This window comes from Miniopterus natalensis, chromosome 14, assembly GCF_054644295.1.
Source record: "Miniopterus natalensis isolate mMinNat1 chromosome 14, mMinNat1.hap1, whole genome shotgun sequence".
Classification (NCBI taxonomy): Eukaryota; Metazoa; Chordata; class Mammalia; order Chiroptera; family Miniopteridae; genus Miniopterus; species Miniopterus natalensis.
Window position 1 is genome coordinate 8,968,976 of NC_142094.1, and position 20,527 is coordinate 8,989,502.

The 20,527-nt window shown below is 48.9% G+C and overlaps 1 protein-coding gene across 2 annotated transcripts in view; it reads left to right on the forward strand.

The window, feature by feature from the left end:
- The window catches only part of WDFY4 (WDFY family member 4), a 240,722-nt gene that overhangs the window by 41,980 nt on the left and 178,215 nt on the right, over positions 1 to 20,527 (forward strand). For both annotated transcript variants that reach the window (XM_087824106.1, XM_087824105.1), the window contains exons 12-13: positions 5,642 to 5,735; positions 20,068 to 20,282. In XM_087824106.1, coding sequence (XP_087680232.1) covers positions 5,642 to 5,735; positions 20,068 to 20,282 — 309 coding nt within the window. The remainder of the gene's footprint in view (positions 1 to 5,641; positions 5,736 to 20,067; positions 20,283 to 20,527) is intronic.

Below are 20,527 nucleotides of genomic sequence, written 5' to 3' on the forward strand. Positions count from 1 at the left end.
CTAGCTGGTGTGAGTCACCCACATTTATTCTTCTTTTTCAAAATTGCTTTAGTTTCTTTGCCTTTGGCTGTTCCATTAGATATAATTTTAATGATCAGCTTGCCTGTATCTACAAAAAATTTTGCTCGGATTTTGGAATTACATTAAATCTATAGATCAATTAGGACAGAATTGAAACTTTAGCTGTATTGAATATTCTAATCCACAAACATACTATGTTGTTCTGTAATTTAATAAAAAATTATATTTTTTAACCCTCACCCAAGAATATATTTTTGTTGATTTTTCAGGGAGAGGGAGAGAAAAAGGGAGAGAGAGATTGGTTGCCACCCATATATGCCCCAACTGAGAACTGAATGCACAACCTTTTCGACGTACAAGACGACATTTCAACCAACTGAGCCACCTGGTCAGGGCTGTAATTTTTTTTTTTTTTTTTTTTTAAATCAAGGTCTGTAGTATTCAGCATACAGAGCATGCACATTTTTTCTTAGAATTATACCTAAGTATTTATTCTTTTTTGGGAGCACTATTTTAAATGGTATTTTTTGTTTTGTTTTGTTTATTTGAAAAGTTTTGTTTTCAAATTGTTTATTTCTGTTATATAGGAATATCATTAATTTTTATATGAAACTGCATCCTGACACTTTGCTAACTTCACTTATTAGTTCTAGGAGTTTTTTTTTCAGAGATTGCTAGAGATTTTCTATGTAGACAATCTTGTAGTCTGTGAACTTCTTCTTTTCCAATCTGTTGGTCCAGCATGATGTTGGGTAGAAATGGTGAGAGTGGACATCCATTCCTTGGTCTTAATTTTGAGGAGAAAGTCTTCAGTATTTTGCTATCGAATATTCTATCAGCTATATTTTGTGTAGGTCCCCATGATCAGGTTATGGAGAATTCTTTCTATTTCTGGTTTACTGAGAGTGTTTATCATGAACGGATGTTGAATTTTTCAAATGTTTTTTCTGCATATTGTCAGGTGTTTTTTCTTCTTCTCCAGTTTATTAACATGATGAATTACATTGACTGATTTTTGAATAGTGAACCAGCCTTCATTTGTGGGTTGAGCCTAAGTGGTCGCAGTGCCTCATTTATTTTATATATAGTTATATTTGATTTCCTACTAGTGTGTTGAGGATTTTTGCATCTGTGTTTGTAGGAGATGCTGGCAAGTAGTTTTCTCATACTGGCTGTGTCTGCTTTTGGTGTCAGGGTAATTTTGGCTTCACAGGGTGCATTGGGAAGTGTGTGTTTTTTGAAAGAGGTTGTATAGAATTGGTGCTAGTCATCTTTTAGATGTATGGTAGAATTCACCTGTGGAAACATTGGGGCCTGGAGGTTTTGTGTGTGTGTGAGGGTTTTAAACAACATATTCAGTTTTTGTAATAGGTATAAACTATTCTGGTTATTTTTTCTTGCTTCACTTTAGGTAATTTGTGGCTTCGAAGGAATTGGTCCACTTCATCTAAGTTGTCAGATGTATGTGCCCAGAGTTGTTTGTAGTATTTTCTCATCATGTCTGTGGGGTGTGTAGTAATATTCTCTCTTCCATTCCTGATATTAATAGTGTCTTTTTCTTTTTTAGTTTAGCTAGTAGTTTTTCAAATTTTAAAATATTTCCAAAGAACTAAATTTTTCTGTCATTTATTTTCTCTATTGTTTTTCAGATTTTAACTTCATTGATATTTTCTATATTTATTATTATACTTTTCTGCTTGCTCTGGGTCTATTCATGAATTAATTGATTTTAAAATAGCATCTTATGGAGGAAACTGGATTTCTCATTGGAAACCTTTATTCTTTTGTAATGCAAGTATTTCAATCTATAAATTTTCTCCTAACACTGCTTTAGTAGTACCTCACACATTTTTCTATGGTATATGTAATTTTTCTTTAAGTTCAAAATATTAAAAAAAAATTGCAGCTTTCTCTTTGACCTATAGACTATTTAAAATATATTGTTTACAATATGTGTTTACTTAATACCACTGAACTGCACAGTTAAAACGGTTGCGATAGTAAGTTTTATATTATGTATGTTATACCACAGTGAAAAAAGAAGTATGTTGTTTAATTCCCAAGTACCTGGAGACTTTTCAGTTTTCTTTCTATTATTTACTTTGACTTTAATTCTGTTATAATCAGATAACACAGTTTTGGATTTTATTTATTTGAAATGTTTTAAGATCTGTTCAATTCAATTGAGCCCAGAGTCCATTCGATTTTGACAGATGTTCCATGAAAACTCAGAAGACTATATTCTGCAGCTGTTTGGTGGAGTGTCCTAAAATACCAGTGACATCAGCTGGTTGGTGGTGTTCAGTTCTATGTCTCTGATGATTTTCTCTCTGCTTTTTCTATCAACTACTGAGAAAAAAGTGTTGAATTATATATAATTGAGGATTTGTCCATTTGTCCTTTCGCTTCTATTGGTTTTTCTTTATGAATTTTGATGTTCTTTTGTGAAGTGCCTACATATTCTGGCTGTTATGCCTCCTTTAATCATTACGCAACGTGCTCTGCTTGTTCCTGGCAGCATCCTTTGCTCTGAAGCTCTCTTTCTCTGGAAGTAACAGGGCCACGCCAGCCTTCTTTGGATTAGTGTTAGCATGGCCTGGTTTTTCTGTCCTTTCACTTTAACTTTCTATGTTATGATACTTAGAGTGGACTCCTTGCAGACGGCATTTGATTTGGTCGTCCGCTGTCTCCACTCTGAGGACACGCGTGGTCACTGGTGCATGTGGACAGCTTCTGTCCCTGTAAATCTGGGCGAGCTTGGCTTAGGTCTACCAGCTTACTTGTTTCCTCTTTGTTCCCTCATCTTCAGTCCCTGGTCTTTCTTTCCCTGCCTCCTGGCGGATTATTTAAGTATATTTTGTTATTCGTTTGGATTTGCCTACTGAAGTTTTCTGTCTCCCTGTTGAGCTTCTTCAGTGCTTGCTCTAAGGGCCATGGTGTGCACGCTTAACTTTCACAGCCTGCTCGGGTCGGCGGTCCGCTTCTCCGCGGGAGACACAGAGGCCCCCCTCCCTGCGGGCCTCTTTGTTCCCCCAGCCTCTGTCGCAGTGTCCTATACATTCTATCTATACAGTTGGCTTTCAACCATTACACGCTCTAAGAGCTTAAGAGATAAGATAGTCTAATTTTGTTGTGGTTGTTGTAGAGGTCTGATCCCTCTTTTCCCACTTTACTGAGAGTTTTTATCAAAAGTGGGTGTTGGATTTTGTTGAATGCTTTTTCTGTGTTTATTGATATGATCATGTGATTTTTGTTTTTCAATTTATTTATGTGATGTATTTTATTTTATTTTTATTTTTTGAATTTATCTTTATTGTTGAAAGTATTACAGATGTCCCCCTTTCCCCAAACTAGTCTGTTATAGTTATTCAATCACTTACCATTTCTGTTCTCTCTTCGTTACTGAAATACCCAGTTTCTTCTCATCTGAAAAACCTCTTTTAGTATTTTATTTTTGGAGAAAATTTGATGACAAGAAATTCTCTTTGTTTACCTTCATCTGGGACTATATTTATTTTTGCCTTCATTCCTGAAGGATATCTTTGCTGGATATGAAATTCTGTGCATTTCTTTTCAGCACTTTAAAAACACTGTTCCCCTGCCTTCTGATTTGTCATGAGAAAATCCCCAGTCATTCATGTTGTTTCCCCATGAATAACGTGCGGTTTTCCTCTGGCTGCTTTCAGGGTGTTCCCATTGTCTTTAGGACTCAACAGTTGATTATGATGCTCCTGGGCATGGAATTTGCTGTTGATTTTGTTTGGGTTTGGCTAAGTTTCTTGAATCTTTAAGGTTATGTATTTCACCAAATTTGAAAAAATACTGGCTAAAAGGTTCCTGAACATTTTTTATTTTTATACCACACTCCCCTTCCTCTCTTTGTGGGGCTCCAACAACAGAAATGCTAGTTAGATTCTTCCGTATCATGACACATGACCCTGAGGCTTCTTCATTTTTATCAGGGTGGGCAATTTCTACTGATCCATCTTCCATTTCATGGGCTCTTTCCTCTCTCACCTCACTCTCCTGTTGCTGTCATTTGGTCAGATTTAAAAATTTCAATTACTATAACGTTCAGTTCTTCAAGTTTTATTGGATTCTTTTTTATCGATTCTCCTCTTTACCAAGACTTTCTAGTTTTCCATTCATTTCAAAAGTCTTAAGCCTTACTTCTTGGAGCTTGGTTAATAACAGCTGCTTTAAAGCTTTTGTCCGATAATTCGACATCTGCGTCACCTCAGAATTGTCACCTGTTGATTCTCTTTTTCTGGTGAAATATTGAGGTTTCCCTGGTTCACTCTATGCTGTGTAGTTTCAGATTGTATCCTGGACATTGTGAGCGTTATGGACTCTGCCTCTTGTTAACATCTTCTGGGGAATGTGGATATTGTGTTTTACCAGGCAACTGACCCGGTTGGGTTCAGGCCACAGGTTCCTCCCCAGCTTCTGTGAGCTCCATTTTCCAAGACTGCAGGCTGTTTTCATCTGCCCCCTACTCGCCCCTGGTGGGAGCCAGTCTTGAGCTGTGGTCTGCCCCGAAGGTCAGTTCTCAAAGCCTTTAGAATGTGGTTAGGACCAGATCGCACATGTGCAGCTCGGGACTGAACCCAGAGTTCGGTACAGATCTGAATGGTCCCCTTTTCTTAAGACTTTTCCTCTTTGTCGTCTCCCCGACACTTTCCGGGTACTCGGCCCCTTCCTGCCCCTTGCTTCCCTGCCCTGCCACACACTTTGCACAACTGCTCCTGTCCTTGGGGCGAGGCAGGGGGAGGAATTGGAGACAAAAACACTGGGATCTTGCCTACGCTTTTGGGACCAAGGTTCCTCCGTTCAGAGGAAAGGACTCTCCTCCTCGTGAGTTTCGGATGCCTGCCAGGCCCAGGCTGCCGCTGCAGGTTTGCCTGGTGGCTGGGGAGGGGAAGGATAGAGAAACCCAGCAAAAGTGTCCCGGGTTCTCTGCCATGGTGTGCGACTGGGAGGAGCCTCCTTTCCTGCTCCTCAGACCAGAATAGTGGCCCCTTTTGGATCTCTGTGTGTCCTGGGTGTCAGGCTCCCCGCGAGCCCATACCAGGGGATGCTGGAGGGGAGCCCCAGAACTCACTGCCAGCTGCATGAGGCTCTGGGTTGGGTCTTTTTCTCCACTACCATTCACTTTGCAGAGTTCCTAGGGGGTTGCTCGTACACTCTATCTGGGATTTTAGTTGCATTCAGTGGATAGAACAGAGTAGAGTGTGCTCACACCCCTGAAGAGGTCTGGAAGTCCGTGTGTGTGTGTGTGTGTGTGTTTAACATAAAATGAGAACTTCATCATCTCCTGCATATCTGGAGAGAACGGGAGAGGACCAGCGAGCCCACTTCTGTTGAGTGCCAACCCTGTGCCAGGCTCTGTGCCCAGTGCACAGAAACATCACTCTATACACTGTGAGGAAAGTGTAGTGGTGTTAGTGCCATTGTAGAGTTTGGGAAAACCAGGCTCAGATTAATTAGTTCAAGGTCAGATAGATAACAGTGGCAGACTGAGGACACGTATCATGGCCTCTCTTAGAGAGATCCAAAAGGTCTGTGAAAACAGAAGAGACTGGAGGGCTCAAGGCTGATGTCTGTCTCCCCCCGTCTGCAGGATGGAGGAAGGTGATGCTGTGATCATGCACCCTGGGGCCCTGCGCATCATGGTCCGGCTGCTGCCTCGGCTGTACCATGAAGATCACCCCCAGGTACCTGTTGATGAACACACGTTGTCTTTTTTTACATGACTGATCTCTTGAGTTCCTTCTGGCTGGAGACTCGGTTTTCCTTTGCGCCTCTGCCTCAGCGCCTGCATGAGCAGAGCCGCTTGCACAGTGCTGTCTGCAGGGGCATCGATGCCTCTGAGACCCTCGGGTGGGTCCTGCCCACCTTCCAAGGCCATGCAGAACATCACTGCTCTGGGCGTAGTGACCTTCTGAAAACAGCAGCCAACGCAGCTGAAATGGTTCGAGCTTCCTGAGGCAGGACCGGGTGCTGAGGTCAGCGCTGGGGACTGCGGGACCTGAAGCCGTGCTCCCACGCATTCGCCCGCCTCCGCCTGGGGTGGCTGCCCTCTGGGCCCAGGGCTCTGCGCGGGCCATGCCTGGCTGACAGGCGGACACAGTCCGTGGGGCCTGCGTCTACAGCGGGGACCGGGAGGTGTGACGGTGCAGAGAGATGAAATAATAAGCTCACTAATGAATATCCCATTACAGCTTGTCACGAGCCCTATCAAGGGAGCAACCCAGGGTGCTGAGACAATAAGGGGAGGGGTGGAATTAGGGGGAGACCTAATTAAACCTAACTTAGGTGAGGGGTGGAGGTCAAGGAAGCCGCCTCTTAGGTGGTGACCTTTAAGCAGGTGGGCAGGAGCTGCTGAAGGTGGCTGGGGCTGGGGAGTGGGGGAAGAGGGAACGGTGCGAGGTGCGCAGGCAGAGGGAGGCTGGAGCCCTGCCTGCGGTGTGGAGTTTTATCTCCAGGGAAGCAAGCAACTGCTCTCAAATGCGTGGCAGATGACACTACCAGGCTTCTGTATGACAAATCTCTCTGTGGGTGTGTGTGGGGGATGGCCTGGGGTGTGTGAGGGATGGCCTGGGGTGTGTGTGTGAGGGATGGAGGGATTGCCTGGGGGGTGTGTGTGTAAGGGATGGAGGGATGGCCTGGGTGTGTGTGTGGGAGAGGCCAGGGGACAGCAGTCAAGTCATATCTACGGTCTAGGAGACACGTGGCAGAAGCTCAGTCAGGGTGTTTCTGGAAAGTGTGAAGAGAAGAGGTCGAGAGACCCCTCAGAGACAGAATCACAGCCCAGAGCTGGACAGGCACAGGGAGCGGGAAGGGGGGAGCCAAGGGCAGCTCTCAGGCTGGCTCCTGGCAGGACTGAAGCCCACTGTGGGGTGCAGACCTGCGTGGGTGACAGCCCTGGGGAGCATAACAAGGCGGGTCTGAGACAGTGCTCCCGACTGGGAGGGTAAGGCTTCGAAGTTCTGAGACAGACGCCAGGGAGTTGGAGAGACCTGGAGAGTGCACCCTGTAGATACCAGCAGCAGAGAGGAAGGCCTTGCAGGAGCAGCCATGCCCCAGCTGGTGCCACCCTTCCACTGTTTGTTTACCTCACAGCAGGTGTGAGGGGCATGCTGTGGGTTCAGTTTTAATCAGTGGACATGGGGGCTCAGTGAATTTAAATCCTTTGGAAGGATTCCCAGTTGGTGGACCTGGTTTAAATGTGATCCTGGTGGCAGGTGTCGTTCCCCCCCCCCCCACTCCATAGTAGTGGCTTCTGCAGAAAGCATGGGGGTGGGGCAGAGGTCTAGCTTTGCTTTGTCTGGATGTTTAAAAGGAGGTGACATGTTTTAGGAAGAAATGGCAACCAGTGACATTATTAACCCCAGTCTGAAAAAGTCAATGACTTAGTGAAAATACGGCAAGCCCTCTGCTGCAAAGCGGCAATAGGGTGGTGTTGATGCCAATGAATAGGGTACGTCTAACAGTGAGGTGAACGCACTTGACCCTTCCAACATTTATGGAAAGGCAGTAGCCTGGGATAATGGGCTCGGATGCTCTTCAGTTACCCACTGCTGTGTCACACCCGGCTCTCCGGGCTCAGACAGGCACGGCGGGGACAGCCCCTCTGCTCCGTGCGCTGCTGGCCCCTTCATGCCTCACAAGGCTGCTCCGATGGCAGGGGCCTCGACTGGGTCAGGTATCTGGGGCCTTGGTTCGAGCTGTTGGTAGGATCCCGAGTTCTCTGCCAGGCATCTCTCTTTATCTGGCCTCTACCTGTGTCCCTCCAGGTAGGTTCTCCAGCAGGTCAAGTGGCAACTCAGGGCTCTCAAAGGCATAAAAGCAGACGCTACCTGGCCTTCTGAAGGCAGAGACCAGGGGCAAGCCAGCCCTGCTTCCAGGGCGTTCTACTGGCTGAGTCCCGGTTCAGCTGGACTCAACAGCAAGGGACATGTGCTCCCTACTGAGTGAGGGGCAACATGTGCGTACAGGAGGGAGCGAACTGTTGGGGGCCATCGTTAACCCCCCCACACACTTGCCTTGAGCATCCAACTTAAGGATAAAAATATTTGATCCCTGAGCCAGAAGTCTTCTAGTCATTTAGTTATGTGAGGCCTGGGACCCTCCTTTCTTTACCTTGGTGTTCAAGGCAGGCCTGTCTGGAGCATACTGGAAACTGGTATACATTCTTCAATGCCAGGAATGTTATTTTATCAACTTTCACAGGAGCTCATTATAAAGTACATGAGAATCTCCCCATTTTGCAGGTGCTTGAGGCTCAGGTAACTTGTGTAACTCTGCCAGGTCTTGGGGCTCGTGAGGGGAGATGTGAAGCACTCCCAGGCCCAAGTTGAAAATGTGTTTGATGAACCGGCCTCTCATCTTTGCGGCTTTCGCAGGATGCAGGCCATGCTGTCTGGGCACCGCGCGTTTTTCCAGGTGCCATCACCTCACTGTGAGGATGCCTGGCTTCCTTGGCTGTATTTTGTACCATGCAATGGGCTTGTGGTGAGAGCTAAGCCAGTGCTCCAGATGGTCTTAGCACTCACGCGGTGCTCATGGGCACTGTGCAAGCTCCACCCTGACGCTGACTGATGGAGTGATCAGAGCAGGCAGTGGCCTGTTCTTGCTCCGAGTGCAGGGAAACTGTGGATGAGCCCGGGTTCCAGATAAACTCCATGAGCTGTCACATTAGTATGTGGACAAGAACTTCCTCTCATTCTTTGATGGTAATTAGATAAACTAAGTATGAAAATGAGAATCCCATTGGGTAGGATACTTTTTTCTATTCAGGTCACAGTAAGTAATTTAGGAAAAGTCTAATTTCTCCTCTCTCAAATATGCAAATGAAAGGTAGTGGTGCATTTTGTCAAATACTTTCTGCAGATGCCAAACCAGCACTATTCAAAGTTGGATAATTGCAGTAATTAATTTCTGAAGGGGTGTGTGAACCTCATAACAACAAGTAGAACAGTAAATCAAGTGAGAAATAAGACCACACAAGAAAATGCTGGATCAACACTGACCTCAGGGCTGCATATTTTGTTGCAGAAAAAGGCGCAGGAAATTTCAGTAGAGGGCAGTGTTATTAAAAAGATGGGATGTAAGTCCCACTCGTCTCCCTTTCCACCTGCCCGATGGCCCTAAGCTCTTAGCCACTTACATTCCTCAGCTGCTCTTCCCACCTTGTGGTGGAGAAATTGATGGCTTTCCGAGGGCAGGTACCAGTTTTGAAGCAACAGCCCGAACAGCTGCATACGTGGGCTGTGAGGTTTAGCTCTAACCGTGGTCACATCAAATTTGCTCTGCTCAGAACCTGGAGGTGTTTGGGTTTTTTTTGTTTTTTGTTGTTGTCCCCCCCCCCCCTTTTCTAAAATACTGTTAGACCCAGGTTACACGAGACCAATTCACACAGAGACCAAATTGAGCGTTTGGAGATTTATTTAGCCAGCGGTGGCTATGAGCGGGCTCATGCCCTAAACAAACTTGCAGCCCGAACAGTTTTTGCAGGGAGAACAAAAAGGCAGAAAAACAAACAAACTACATTCTGTTTGGTGAAGGGGGAGCCGTTCGGTCAAGGGGACGCGGGTGGCGGAACTAGCGAAGCAGTAGACAGAAGCTAAGATTAGCGTTAATGAGCTTTCTGCAGTTACCTATCCTCTGGAATTTCCTGGGCTGCGATCCTTTGCACAGCACCGGGAAAGGAGCCGAGGTCATTGCTGCTACATAATAAATGTTGTTGCTCCTGTTTATCTTACAGGAGCGGCTGTAAGGGTGAAGATGGGGTGCTGTGCTTCAATACTCGCACTGCAAGCTGCTCATGGAAACAGATAATGCAGCTGGGTTTTCCCTCTTGTTTCATCACCAGTATTAAAACTGGACTCTGGGAATTTTGCTGTGAATGCTGCTGTCCTGAGCCCCAGGCAAACAAGGAGTTCAGCTCAAGTCCTCGTGAGCTGAGTTGGCCCCAGAAAAATATAACTAACTGGGAACCAAGACATCTTCTGTTTCCGGTGGGCTCGGCAGCCACATGAGTCTTGCCGTAGACGTGTTTGCTTCTAGGAATAGTTAGTAACCCCGCTGGGTGCCCTGGGGAATCGGGGGTGAATGCTGCAGGAACTCACCGTCTGTGTTTGAGGATGGGCAGGCAGAGGTCTGTAGAAATGGTAAGACAGCGTTCTCATGGCTGCAACAAATGTTTGTCCACAGGCCCTGGGACAGAGTGAAGGGGAAGCCAGAGGGGTGGGGTCACCAGAGTTGAGCTTTAAAGAAGAGAACTGCCCATGCACATTAGGCAGGGGAGGAAGGCAAGAAAGCCCAGACACAGAGAGGCAAGAGGAAGATGCCCCCTTAGGGACCCGGACTAGTTCGGCTGGGCTGGGACAGACCACGTGGGTAGAAAAACAGTGAGTGGGGCTGAAGTTTAGTTGAAGTCACATTATGAAGGGCCCTGAATACCATGCTGAGAACTGAACTTTATTGGGTTATGGTCCATGTCGTCATCATTGTCATCACTACCATGATGTTTAAATTTTATTTATTGATTTTAGGGAGAGAGGGAGGGGGAGAGAGACAGAGAGGGAGGGGAGAGAGAGACATCGATTTGCTGTTCCACTTATTCATGCATTCACTGGTCGATTCTTGTATGTACCCTGATGGGACTGAACCCGCAACCTTGGCACGTTGGGACGACACTCTGACCAGCTGAGCCACCCGCCTGGGCCCATGACGTTTAATGAGCACCCACTATATGAAAGCAGAGTTCAGGCTCTGAAGACAACAGATGTTGGTCACAGCTCTGCCACTTCACAGTCACAGAACCTGGGAAATTATTTAATCCTTTTGACCCTTAGCTTTTGTTGTTTTAAGTATGAGGATGATCTCATCTCCCTGTGGCATTATCAGGAGGAGTTAATGGAGCAATGCTTGAGTGCCTGGCATGGCGAGCCGCGCGTGCACGCTGCAGGGAAGCACCGCGAGCGGCACAGCCACTGCTGCAGTGTTTTCTCATGTGGCACTTGCAGGAGCGCCGCAAGGTGGGTGTCAGCGTCCCCACTTGGCACACGAGGACTTGAAACTTGTAGCAGTCAAGTGGCAGAGTTCACAGCACAGCCAGTGGCGGCTGCCGCTCGAGGAAGGCTCCAAGTCCTCCTGCCTCCGCCCAGGTTGCCTTTCCTGTCAGGAAGCGGGGGCCCCAGGAGTTTATTGGAAGCAGCGACATGATCATTCCGACCTCGAGCCGTTGTTGGGCACGTTCCAGATTCTACTGGAACCTCCCACATGGTCCGGTGGGACGGAAAGAAGATAGGGCTAGGAGCTGCGTTTGTCTGTCAACCCATTTGTCCCTCCATTTGGAAAAGGGTGCCATTTTCTGGAATTAGCCTGTATTTCAAACACAATGATCTAATCATATGAGTTTCAAATAACTAAAATATCGACAGCATTAATAGCCCTGGACGGCACCGTGTAAGGGCAGGCTATTGAAAAAGAGAGCCACTTCTTCCAGTAAAGAAACTGGTACCGTAGGAGTCTTGCTTTGTTACATTAAACACATTAGAAATTCCAAATATGTTGAGTTTCTAGGTTCCTCATGCTCTTTCGTTCTGAACCCTGTCCCCAAAATATTCTCATTGTTTTTGAGTGGAAAATCTAGGATCCTTGTCAAACTCCAGGTGACTTCTTAGGATAGTCTCTTAAATAGTGCAAATGAAGGTGATCTTGAATGGACATGAAGGGGGTCAAAAGCAGGCTGCCGTGGACACAGCCCGGCGGAGCGAAAGTGGAAGTTGGGGAGGATGAGCCCTGGTCCAGTGATCAGGTGAGCGTCCTCCCCTCCCTTTGCTGTCATCATTTCCAAGACTTACATAGCTCACTTCCTTTCTGCATCTCAGATTCAGCTACTCACCTTCGGCCTGGGTTGCAGGGGCTGCAGACTCAGTGTCTTGGGGCAGGGGAGGTGAAGGAAATACATAAATTAAGCCAGGTGTCAATAATAGGGAGTGGTGAGGCCTGTGGCTATAGGGAGGGCACTTGCCCTGCCTAAAGTATTCATATCTAATTAGGGGGAAATAAAACAAAAGCAAAGCCAACCTATGCCCACCAAATAAAACACTTCTAAACGCTGTCAGTTTACAGCCCTGTGGGGTACTAAGTGCCCTTCCTCATGAGGGTACAATGCAGTGTTAAAATCATGGGTTTGGAGTGAGACTTGGGTTGGGTGCCAGTTCTGCCACCCATCAGCTGTGTGACTTTAGGAAATGATGTGATCTTTTCAAGTCTCAGTGTCTCATGGTATTTTCCCACTGAGAAGAGCAGCGGAGAGTGTAATTGTAAAACACTTAGACCAGCACCTGGCTGCAGTCTCGCTCATCGGGCGCTGGCCCCTCATCTCCCAGCCCTCTCCTCGGCTTTGGCTCTCTGTGCTCCAGGACGCTGGGCCATGATGCATAAACTTCTGGAAATATTAAATGAAAGGTAACACATTTTAGGTATATTTCCAACTGGCACTCTACTATTGATAAATTAATAACAGAGAACTGATATTGAACTACATGTTAATATCTGCTTGTGAATGAAAAGACTGGTGCTCCTTCCTCTGCCTTTTCTGCATTTGATCAGTGATCTGAGTGAAGCTCAAATGGGAGGTGACAGGATGGGGATTCGAAGGATCTCGAGCAGCTTACTCGATGGATCAGAATCCATGAGTCGAAATCCAGCAGAGATAACCACGCTCGTGCTCGTGTTTCAGTACATACGGACACGCGGGGACTGGGTAGGAAGAACAGAAGTGCGGGAGGGAGGGAGTCCGGGGGGTTAGTTTGAGGGCAATAATGATCCCTCGTGGAGTGAGGACACGCGACCGGGGCTGTCATGTGCAGCGGTGTGTATGGAAGTAGAGGGTCCAGCCAAAGGGCGGCAATGGCCCCACTGATCTTAAACTCACCGCACCTCTGTTGTCCAGAGGTGAGAGGCCGGGATGACAAGGGGCCTGAAAAACCTCGTTGGTCATGGGAGGAAGAGTGAACGGATCTCAGGGTGTGTGGCCTCGAGAGGAAAGACCCTGGGAGAGTGAGACCTGGGAATATACTGCTGGGTGACTACAGTAGGACAATGACAGACAGACAAGGACCAGTTGGTTAAATAGTGAAGGTGTAGGCTCAGTAGAAGGAGCCACTGCGGAACGTGGATGGACAGCTGTGGAGGCAGTGAGTGGCTTTGCACTGGGCCTGGCAAGCAGCTGTTAGGTTTGTGGTGGAGGGAACTGAGCTCCTGGACCAGAGTTGAACTTGAGGACCCTGTAATCCTGACTGGCATGGAGAGCCCCTGGCTCAGGTATGTGGCTGAGGTGCGTTCTGGATACCCACCTGGCTTCTCAAGGTGGCAGAAATAGCCAAGCCTACTTAGGTGTGTTTTATGGCTAATACTCTGGTGCACAGTGTTTGTCTGAGGTTTAAAGGAGCTAGTCACAAGCGCATGTAGCAGAGGGCCTGCAGCAGTGAGCACGCAGAGACTTCAGCTGCCATTGCTAGTGATGGGACCTGAGGACACGGCAGGCGTGGCTCCTTCCCTGCGCAGGGATGTGCGTGGCCGAGCACACCAGCCACTCAGGTGGAAAGAATCTTACTAATAGTAGGTGAAAAGAGGGCTGCTGCTGGGGGGAAGGGGGGTTAATATCCTCAAACACCTGCATCCTAGAAGCAAAAGTGCTTCCATAGATGCTGTTTCTATTGTCCCTCCCTTCCCCGGCAAATACACTGTGAGGTAGGTATTTCATTACTCTCATTTTTTAAAGCTGGGGCAACAGCATTAGTGAAAGTAGTTAGTCTGAGTTTGCCTATTAGTCAGTGTCCAGTCAGCACAGAACCTGCTTTTGCGTAGGTGAGTGTATGCCCTGGGCCTGGACCATGAAGGGAGGGAGCAGGTCGATTTGGAAGCTTGGACCCTCCAGCCTTGAACCACAGTTTGGAATCGAGCCTTCACCTCTGCAAGAAACTGTGTTTTCTACAGTCTTCCAGGGAACCTCCTCCAGACAATCGTGGATGGAAGTCTGTTAACAACAACAAATCTGTTTTAAAAATCTCTCTTAACAGAAGAGTTGTGTCAGCAGTTTATTTTGTACCAAAGCTAGAGAAACTCAGAGTGAGTTAGTGCCCCTCGTCCTGGGCTGTGGAGGATGCCCCAGCCCCAGGTCGGAAGGCTTCTGGCTGGAGGGCCGTGCTGAGCCTCAGGGAGCCCTCTGTTGGGCTCCACTGCTCACCTGGTCCAGCTTTCTCAGAGTGAGGGCTGTGTCCAAGATGATGTTTCAGGTCCCAGCTGTGCAGACACCATCCTGGGGCATGTTTACAAGCTGGTCTCATGCCCCATCTCAGGGCCGACCTCTGAGGGGAGGGGTTGGCTGCTGGGGCGAGTGAGCCAGGGTGACAGATGCCCAGGACCCCAGCCTTTCCGGAAAGGTCTGCTCACTGTTGCCCCCCTGCATGAGCCCTCTCCCAGACACACCATTTCTCCTGTGGCCTGTCTCTCCCTCGCCACCCTTTAGCACTTCCCTGTCCTGCCCCCCTCTGCCCTCTGGGTCAGGTGTACCCCTCTGGAGCACCGTGTGCCTGTGCAGCTATTGCATCTGAGGCTCAGAGGTAGGTTCTCAGGAGACAAGGGCTCAGAGCTATTGTCTCAGGCAGCAGTTTGCGGGGGGGGGGGGGCGGCTGGAGTGGGGCTGGGAGAGAGGGGGGTGAAGGAGGGTGCAGGCAAGTGTGCCGTGGTGTGGTATTTATAATGACTAAGTGTGGACATGGTGCTGGTTGGGGAACTCAGAAAAGCTTTCTTAGATGAGAAGACACGTGAATTGTGTCTTGAATAACAAGCGGGAACTCAGCTAACGGGTGGGATGGGAAAGCGCTTTCCCAGGGCTGAATGTTGGGCATCAGTCAGAAGGGGCGTGGCATGTCCAGCAAAGCGAGCGGGGGGAGTGTGACTGGGGCTGGAGCACAGGCTGGACCAAGGAGAAGGCAGGAGTAAAGTTGGAAAGAGACAAATACTTTCTACATATAAGATCCTCAGCTTCTGTTACCAGGAAGCATTGGCCATCATATGAGTGCAATTTGTAAGAAAAAAAGCAGAAGATTTGGAGCAGGCACCGCATGCCTCTCGGTCTAAGTTGCAAGTCTATACAAGTGCGTCGAGGACACCTTGGGACTTGGACTTTCCTACACTAAACCAAGATCACAGACTCCCGGGCCTACAAGGCCACAGGGGCACTGCAAGCGAGAACTAAGGGGGCAAAGGTAAAAACTAAAATAGCCCGTCAAGTAAAACAAACCTGTGGCTTCGTGTATCCCTGGAGCCCCATTGACAGGCTTTGCTCTTAAGAGCTGAGGTCACTTAAGTTGTGCCACCTCTCCTCTGAAATAGTCACATAAGGAATATGTCAGCCAAACTGGAACAGCACCCGCTACAAATGTGAGGAGGTCACTAGAAATTTCTAGCTCTTTTTAAGTGTCTGGGGGAAGCAGACGCTGGTCGTCTGATGGTTTCTACAACTATGTCAGGAGAACACAGTTAATGTGCAGAAGACACAGTGTGGACTGATGTACCCAAAGCCCATCTCTCCGGGACAAACTCACCCACCGGGACCCCGTGGGCTCTGGACCATAAATCTGGACCAGGAGATAAAGCTGGAGGAGAGAAATGAGGAAAGACAAACACGCTGGGCAGTGGACTGAGAGCTCCGCTGTTAAGTGGAAAGAGCAGAAACTCCTTGCGAGGGAGGCCACCCTGCAAGCTGCTCGGGGATACTTGCCTGGGGAGCCCAGCCTGCGGGCCAGTCTGGGGGCCGTGTGCTAAGCACCAGTCCTAACTGAACACCATCCCTCCTGCGCTGGAAGAAACACACGTTAGGAAAATCAATCCATTTGTAGGGGAGACTGGTTTCCTGCTACTGCTCATATTTTCACTAAAACCCCATTTTACTGGAACCAACATTGAAAAAAACAGCACATTTTATTCAAAACAAGGCAGTATTGGTATTGACGGGGCTGCAGTGATAATGAAGCGGATCAATTTCCCTCCTCCATTATGGGGTATTGAGCAATTTGGAGTAAACTTGTGGCATCATTAGGCAAGATCAGCATTTCTGTGTTTTGAAAACTTTCTTTTTTGCATATTTAGATTTTAAGTGTTCCTGCTGGCAGGGGGTAGGAGTGGGGTTGGGGGAGGAAACAAAGCCAGTAACTCCCCCAAAGTCCCCAAAGCCCCCAAAGCTGTAAGTGAAGTGCTGGTAAGGAAAACAGGAGATTGTAGGCATTTCTTTTTAATTCTTAATAATAATACATTGTGATGTTATTTTTGCATCTTGCTTCATACAATTCTCCCACCCACTCCAAGACTCCCTAACTCTCCCCCCAAATTAAAAGACGGCAGTTACCAAAATCCAAGTTCTGGGCGATGAAGTTCAAGGCTGGAGGGTGGCGGCTTCTTTCCGCTGTGTGAAGAGTGCAGGAGGGCAGAGGGGCAGCGGGCCCTGTGCCCCGGGAAGGGAAGGGAAGGGAAGGGAAGGGAAGGGAAGGGAAGGGAAGGGAAGGGAAGGGAAGGGAAGGGAAGGGAAGGGAAGGGAAGGGAAGGGAAGGGAAGGGAAGGGAAGGGCAGGGCCGCTGGAGCACCCGGAGAGGGACCTGGGAGGGCGGCGGGGATGCTGGGCAGATGTCCACAGGCAGGAGCTCTTCAAAGGAAACATACGGAATTGTTTCCTGCAAATGAGTCTTGGCTCCCCATGTTCCTTTACCAGTTCAGCTGGCTGTGTAGACACCACAGGGAGAGGGAAAGGGTTGTCTCAGTCCACTCAGGCTGCTACAGCAAAATGCCGTAGACTGGGTGGCTTATAAACAACAGAAACTTGTTCCTCACAGTCTGGAGGCTGGGAAGTCCAGGATCACGATGCTGGCGATTCGGTGTCTGGTTAGGCATGAGGTCCCCTGCTTCCACTGTCCTCACCTGGTGGGAGAGACGGGGGGGGGGGGGCTCCCTGGGTTCTCTTTTATAAGGACACTAATCCCATTCATGAGGCTCCTCATGACATAATCATCTCCCACAGGCCCCACCGCCAAACACCACCTCACTGGGGGTTAGTTTTCAACATATGTGTTCAGGGTACACAAACATTCTGTCCGTTGCAGGGACCACCGTCTTTGAGTGATTAGATTTCTCCTTAACATCAGTAATGGTGGCAAAGTGAAGACATTCCAGAATGGAAAATCCTAGAAAACCATTCTAATTTAATTACATTTTAAACTATAATTGTAGTTAATTGAATAGTCTGAAGTTCTGCTGAGTGTGTTGTAAAGATGGGAATTGCACTGAAGCCATCAGCTTGAGGCGGGGACTGTGGGCGCTTCCTCTGGAAGGCACGTTGGAAGGCTGGAGGTTGAGCTGTGTGACACTCATTTAAAAAACAGCATAGAAACTGATGATCCACAGTGTCCATATGTTTCATCATACAATTTAATCCTTGAGGCATGTATGTTACAAAACTGTGCCCATGGCCTATGGAAGGATGCCGGCTCATTAATTTCTGTCCCTCAGCGATACAAACATTCTCCTGAATGTCTCTGGGTTGGGTGGCCTCACATGACCGCACGTGTGGGGAGGAGACGGTGGAGTGAGGCGGTTCTGAGCCAGACTTTACCCTTACTATGTGGCCTGGGCAATCGACTTCTCTGGGCTCAGCCTCCTCATCTATAAAATGGGTATAATAATTATACCCCTCTCATCATGTTCCTCACAGGGATTGTCTAATGTATGCATGTCAACGTGCTTCGTCTAGGGCCTGGCACATCCTGAACATTCCCATCACAAGGTAAAATTTGGCCCCCAAAGTAGGTACCAGGCCTGGACTTGCTCATGACTCCAAGAACTCCGTGAGACATGCCAAGGGCTGTGGGGGCACCCCTCCCTCCCAGGCCCCGTTAATTCTCTTCCAGAACGCGCTCCCATGGGCTGAGCTTGTCTCCTCACCTGTCTCACTCTTAGTCCATGATTCCCTGGAGAGCAGGGACATACATACTCACTTTGAAAAGTCTAGCACTTTGCCCAGATCTGACACTGAAGAGGCGGTTAATCCTTGTCTGAGGAAGAGGAGAAAGAAGAGGAAGCAGGGACGGCCTCCAGGAAAGCTTTGGGGAGACACTGGATGAGAGGTGGCCCGAGCCCCGATGGGGCCGGAAGCCAGTCCTATAAGATAAAGATGATTTCACAAGCCCCTTCATGGTCCCTCCTGGCTTTGTGTTGGCGAACTAACCGAGAGGGCGCCTGCGTTGCCCCGGGTCTCTCTCTGTGAAACCGCAGCCAGGGCGAAGGCACGCAATGTGGAACACAGGCCGGTGCCTCAGGTCGGGTCCCTGGAGGTGGAGCCCAAGACAGGGCACGTGGGATGGGATTCACGGGGGTGGGGGTGGCGGGGAAGGCAGGGAGGAGCTGAGTGGGGATGCGCTGTCAGCCGAAGTCTAGTTTTGGCTTGAGCCCACGGGGGCTCTGAGCAGGAATTATACACCACGGGGGCTGAAGGGCACGGCCTCACTGGCTGTAGTCTGAGGTGTCTTTACATACATACATGTATGCATGTACATGTGTGCATGCATGCATGTTTGTATATGCACGCATGTGACACACATGCACTCACACACATGTTTATGTGTGTTCATGTATGGGCATGCTTGTACCCCTATGCTTTTATGTATATGTGTGCGTGTGTGCGTGTGCATGTGTGTGTGCATGCACCCACATTTTTGTGTGTGTGTGTGTGCGGGCATGAACATATATATGGGGGGGTACAGAGCCCCTGGGCAGGGCAGTTCTCACTTAGGGGAGGGCATTCCTCCAGAAAAAGGGCAGCTGTGATGGGTATGCTTACCCGGGAAGGAGATCTGGGTGGGACCCCTGTAGCACCCACTGCAGGGGAATTCCATTAAGCTTTAACTGGTATCCCTCTCACTTCGGACAATATTTTGTACAACAGTAAAAGAGAATGTGTGTGTCCTCAGAGTCTCTGTACAGGAATGTGCCCCACCCCACTACCATTAGTATACACAGCAAGGGCTGGGAATTCCAGAGCGTTATCTTGTTATGAAAAAAGGAAGGTTGTCAAGACAATATATTCTATTTGGCTCGGATATTTACTGAGCCTATTCTGCGCACTCTGCTCGGTGAGCGTCCGGGACAGAGAGATAGTGAAGTGACCACTAGGGTTAGATATGGGCGCGTGGCCTGTGTGTCAGGCTCAGCATGTGCTTAAGTGGAGAGCAGGGCAAAGGACACCTGGAGGGGGTGGGGAGGGAGACGACACCTGGGGGGACGGGAGGGTCACCGAAGTCTTCCACAGGAGCATGACTCCAGCTGGCTGGGCACTCCGGGTGTGTCCTGATACGTGACGACTAAGAGGGCTAGTTCCCGAGGCCTGTGCTCCCAGGCGAGTTTCCAAGGCCAGGGGTGCAAAGTCAGACGCAGGGCTGTTTAGTGAGGGAAGCCAGCTGGGGTGGGGAGGTGATGTGGGAGCCACCGGAGGGCACAGCCACTGCCCAGCCCAATGGCTTCTTGACAGATGTGGGACTGCAAACCTGCCTGTCCAAATTCTTTCCCTCTGGCCTCTGAGAGAGGCCACGTTTCTGGACTTTATGTGAAATCTCCAGACTTATAAATTTTAACAATGAATTCAGAAATTACTTCAACATCGTGGGTCAAAAACACCCCTCTCTGGGGCAGACAGGCCTCTCTCCTGCCTGTTTTCCATCTCTGTTTTAGGCGGCTGCCTCTTTGGCATCTAATCACAGTGGCTCACGTCCTCCCACAGACTGGCCTCCAGGGTCCACTGTTGATGTGAGGAGGGCACATCTGAGGACCCCGGAGCCTGGCAGGAGCACAGTGGCAACAGGCTGTGATGGGTGTGGCCTCCTGGCCCCACCACCAATTCGAGACTTAGGTGGAAGCCTATCAATGTCGCCCACAGAACATTCTGGCCTCAAGGACTCACCACTGGCTTTGGTTACTTCCTAGCTTTCCAGGGAGATCCAGTGCTCCATGGCTAGTCACATCCAGTCCCTGGTGAAATCGGAGAAGAACCGCCAGGTCATGTGTGAGGCGGGGATGCTCAGGACCCTCATGGCCTCCTGCCACCAGGCACTGGCCACTGGCAGCAGCTCCCTGCACAGCGGCCTCATCAGGATTTTTGAAAAGCTTGCTTCTCAAGCCATTGAACCGGATGTGTTAAGGTACCATATGCTGAGCCTAGAACGCTGCTGAGCCCCTGACTGCGCGCTCACACGGTGGGCATCAGAGTGCACAGGAGCCGCTGTCCGCATGCAGCTGTCCCCATGCAGCTGTCCTTCTGAGTCCATCCATAGGAGTGTCCCTTCCCAGCATCGGACACTGCGAATCCAGGGAGGAACCCTGGGGCTGTGCGGGCAGAGTGGGCAGTGCAAAAGACAGGCTCCCCATGAGCTACTGGTCTCAGAGA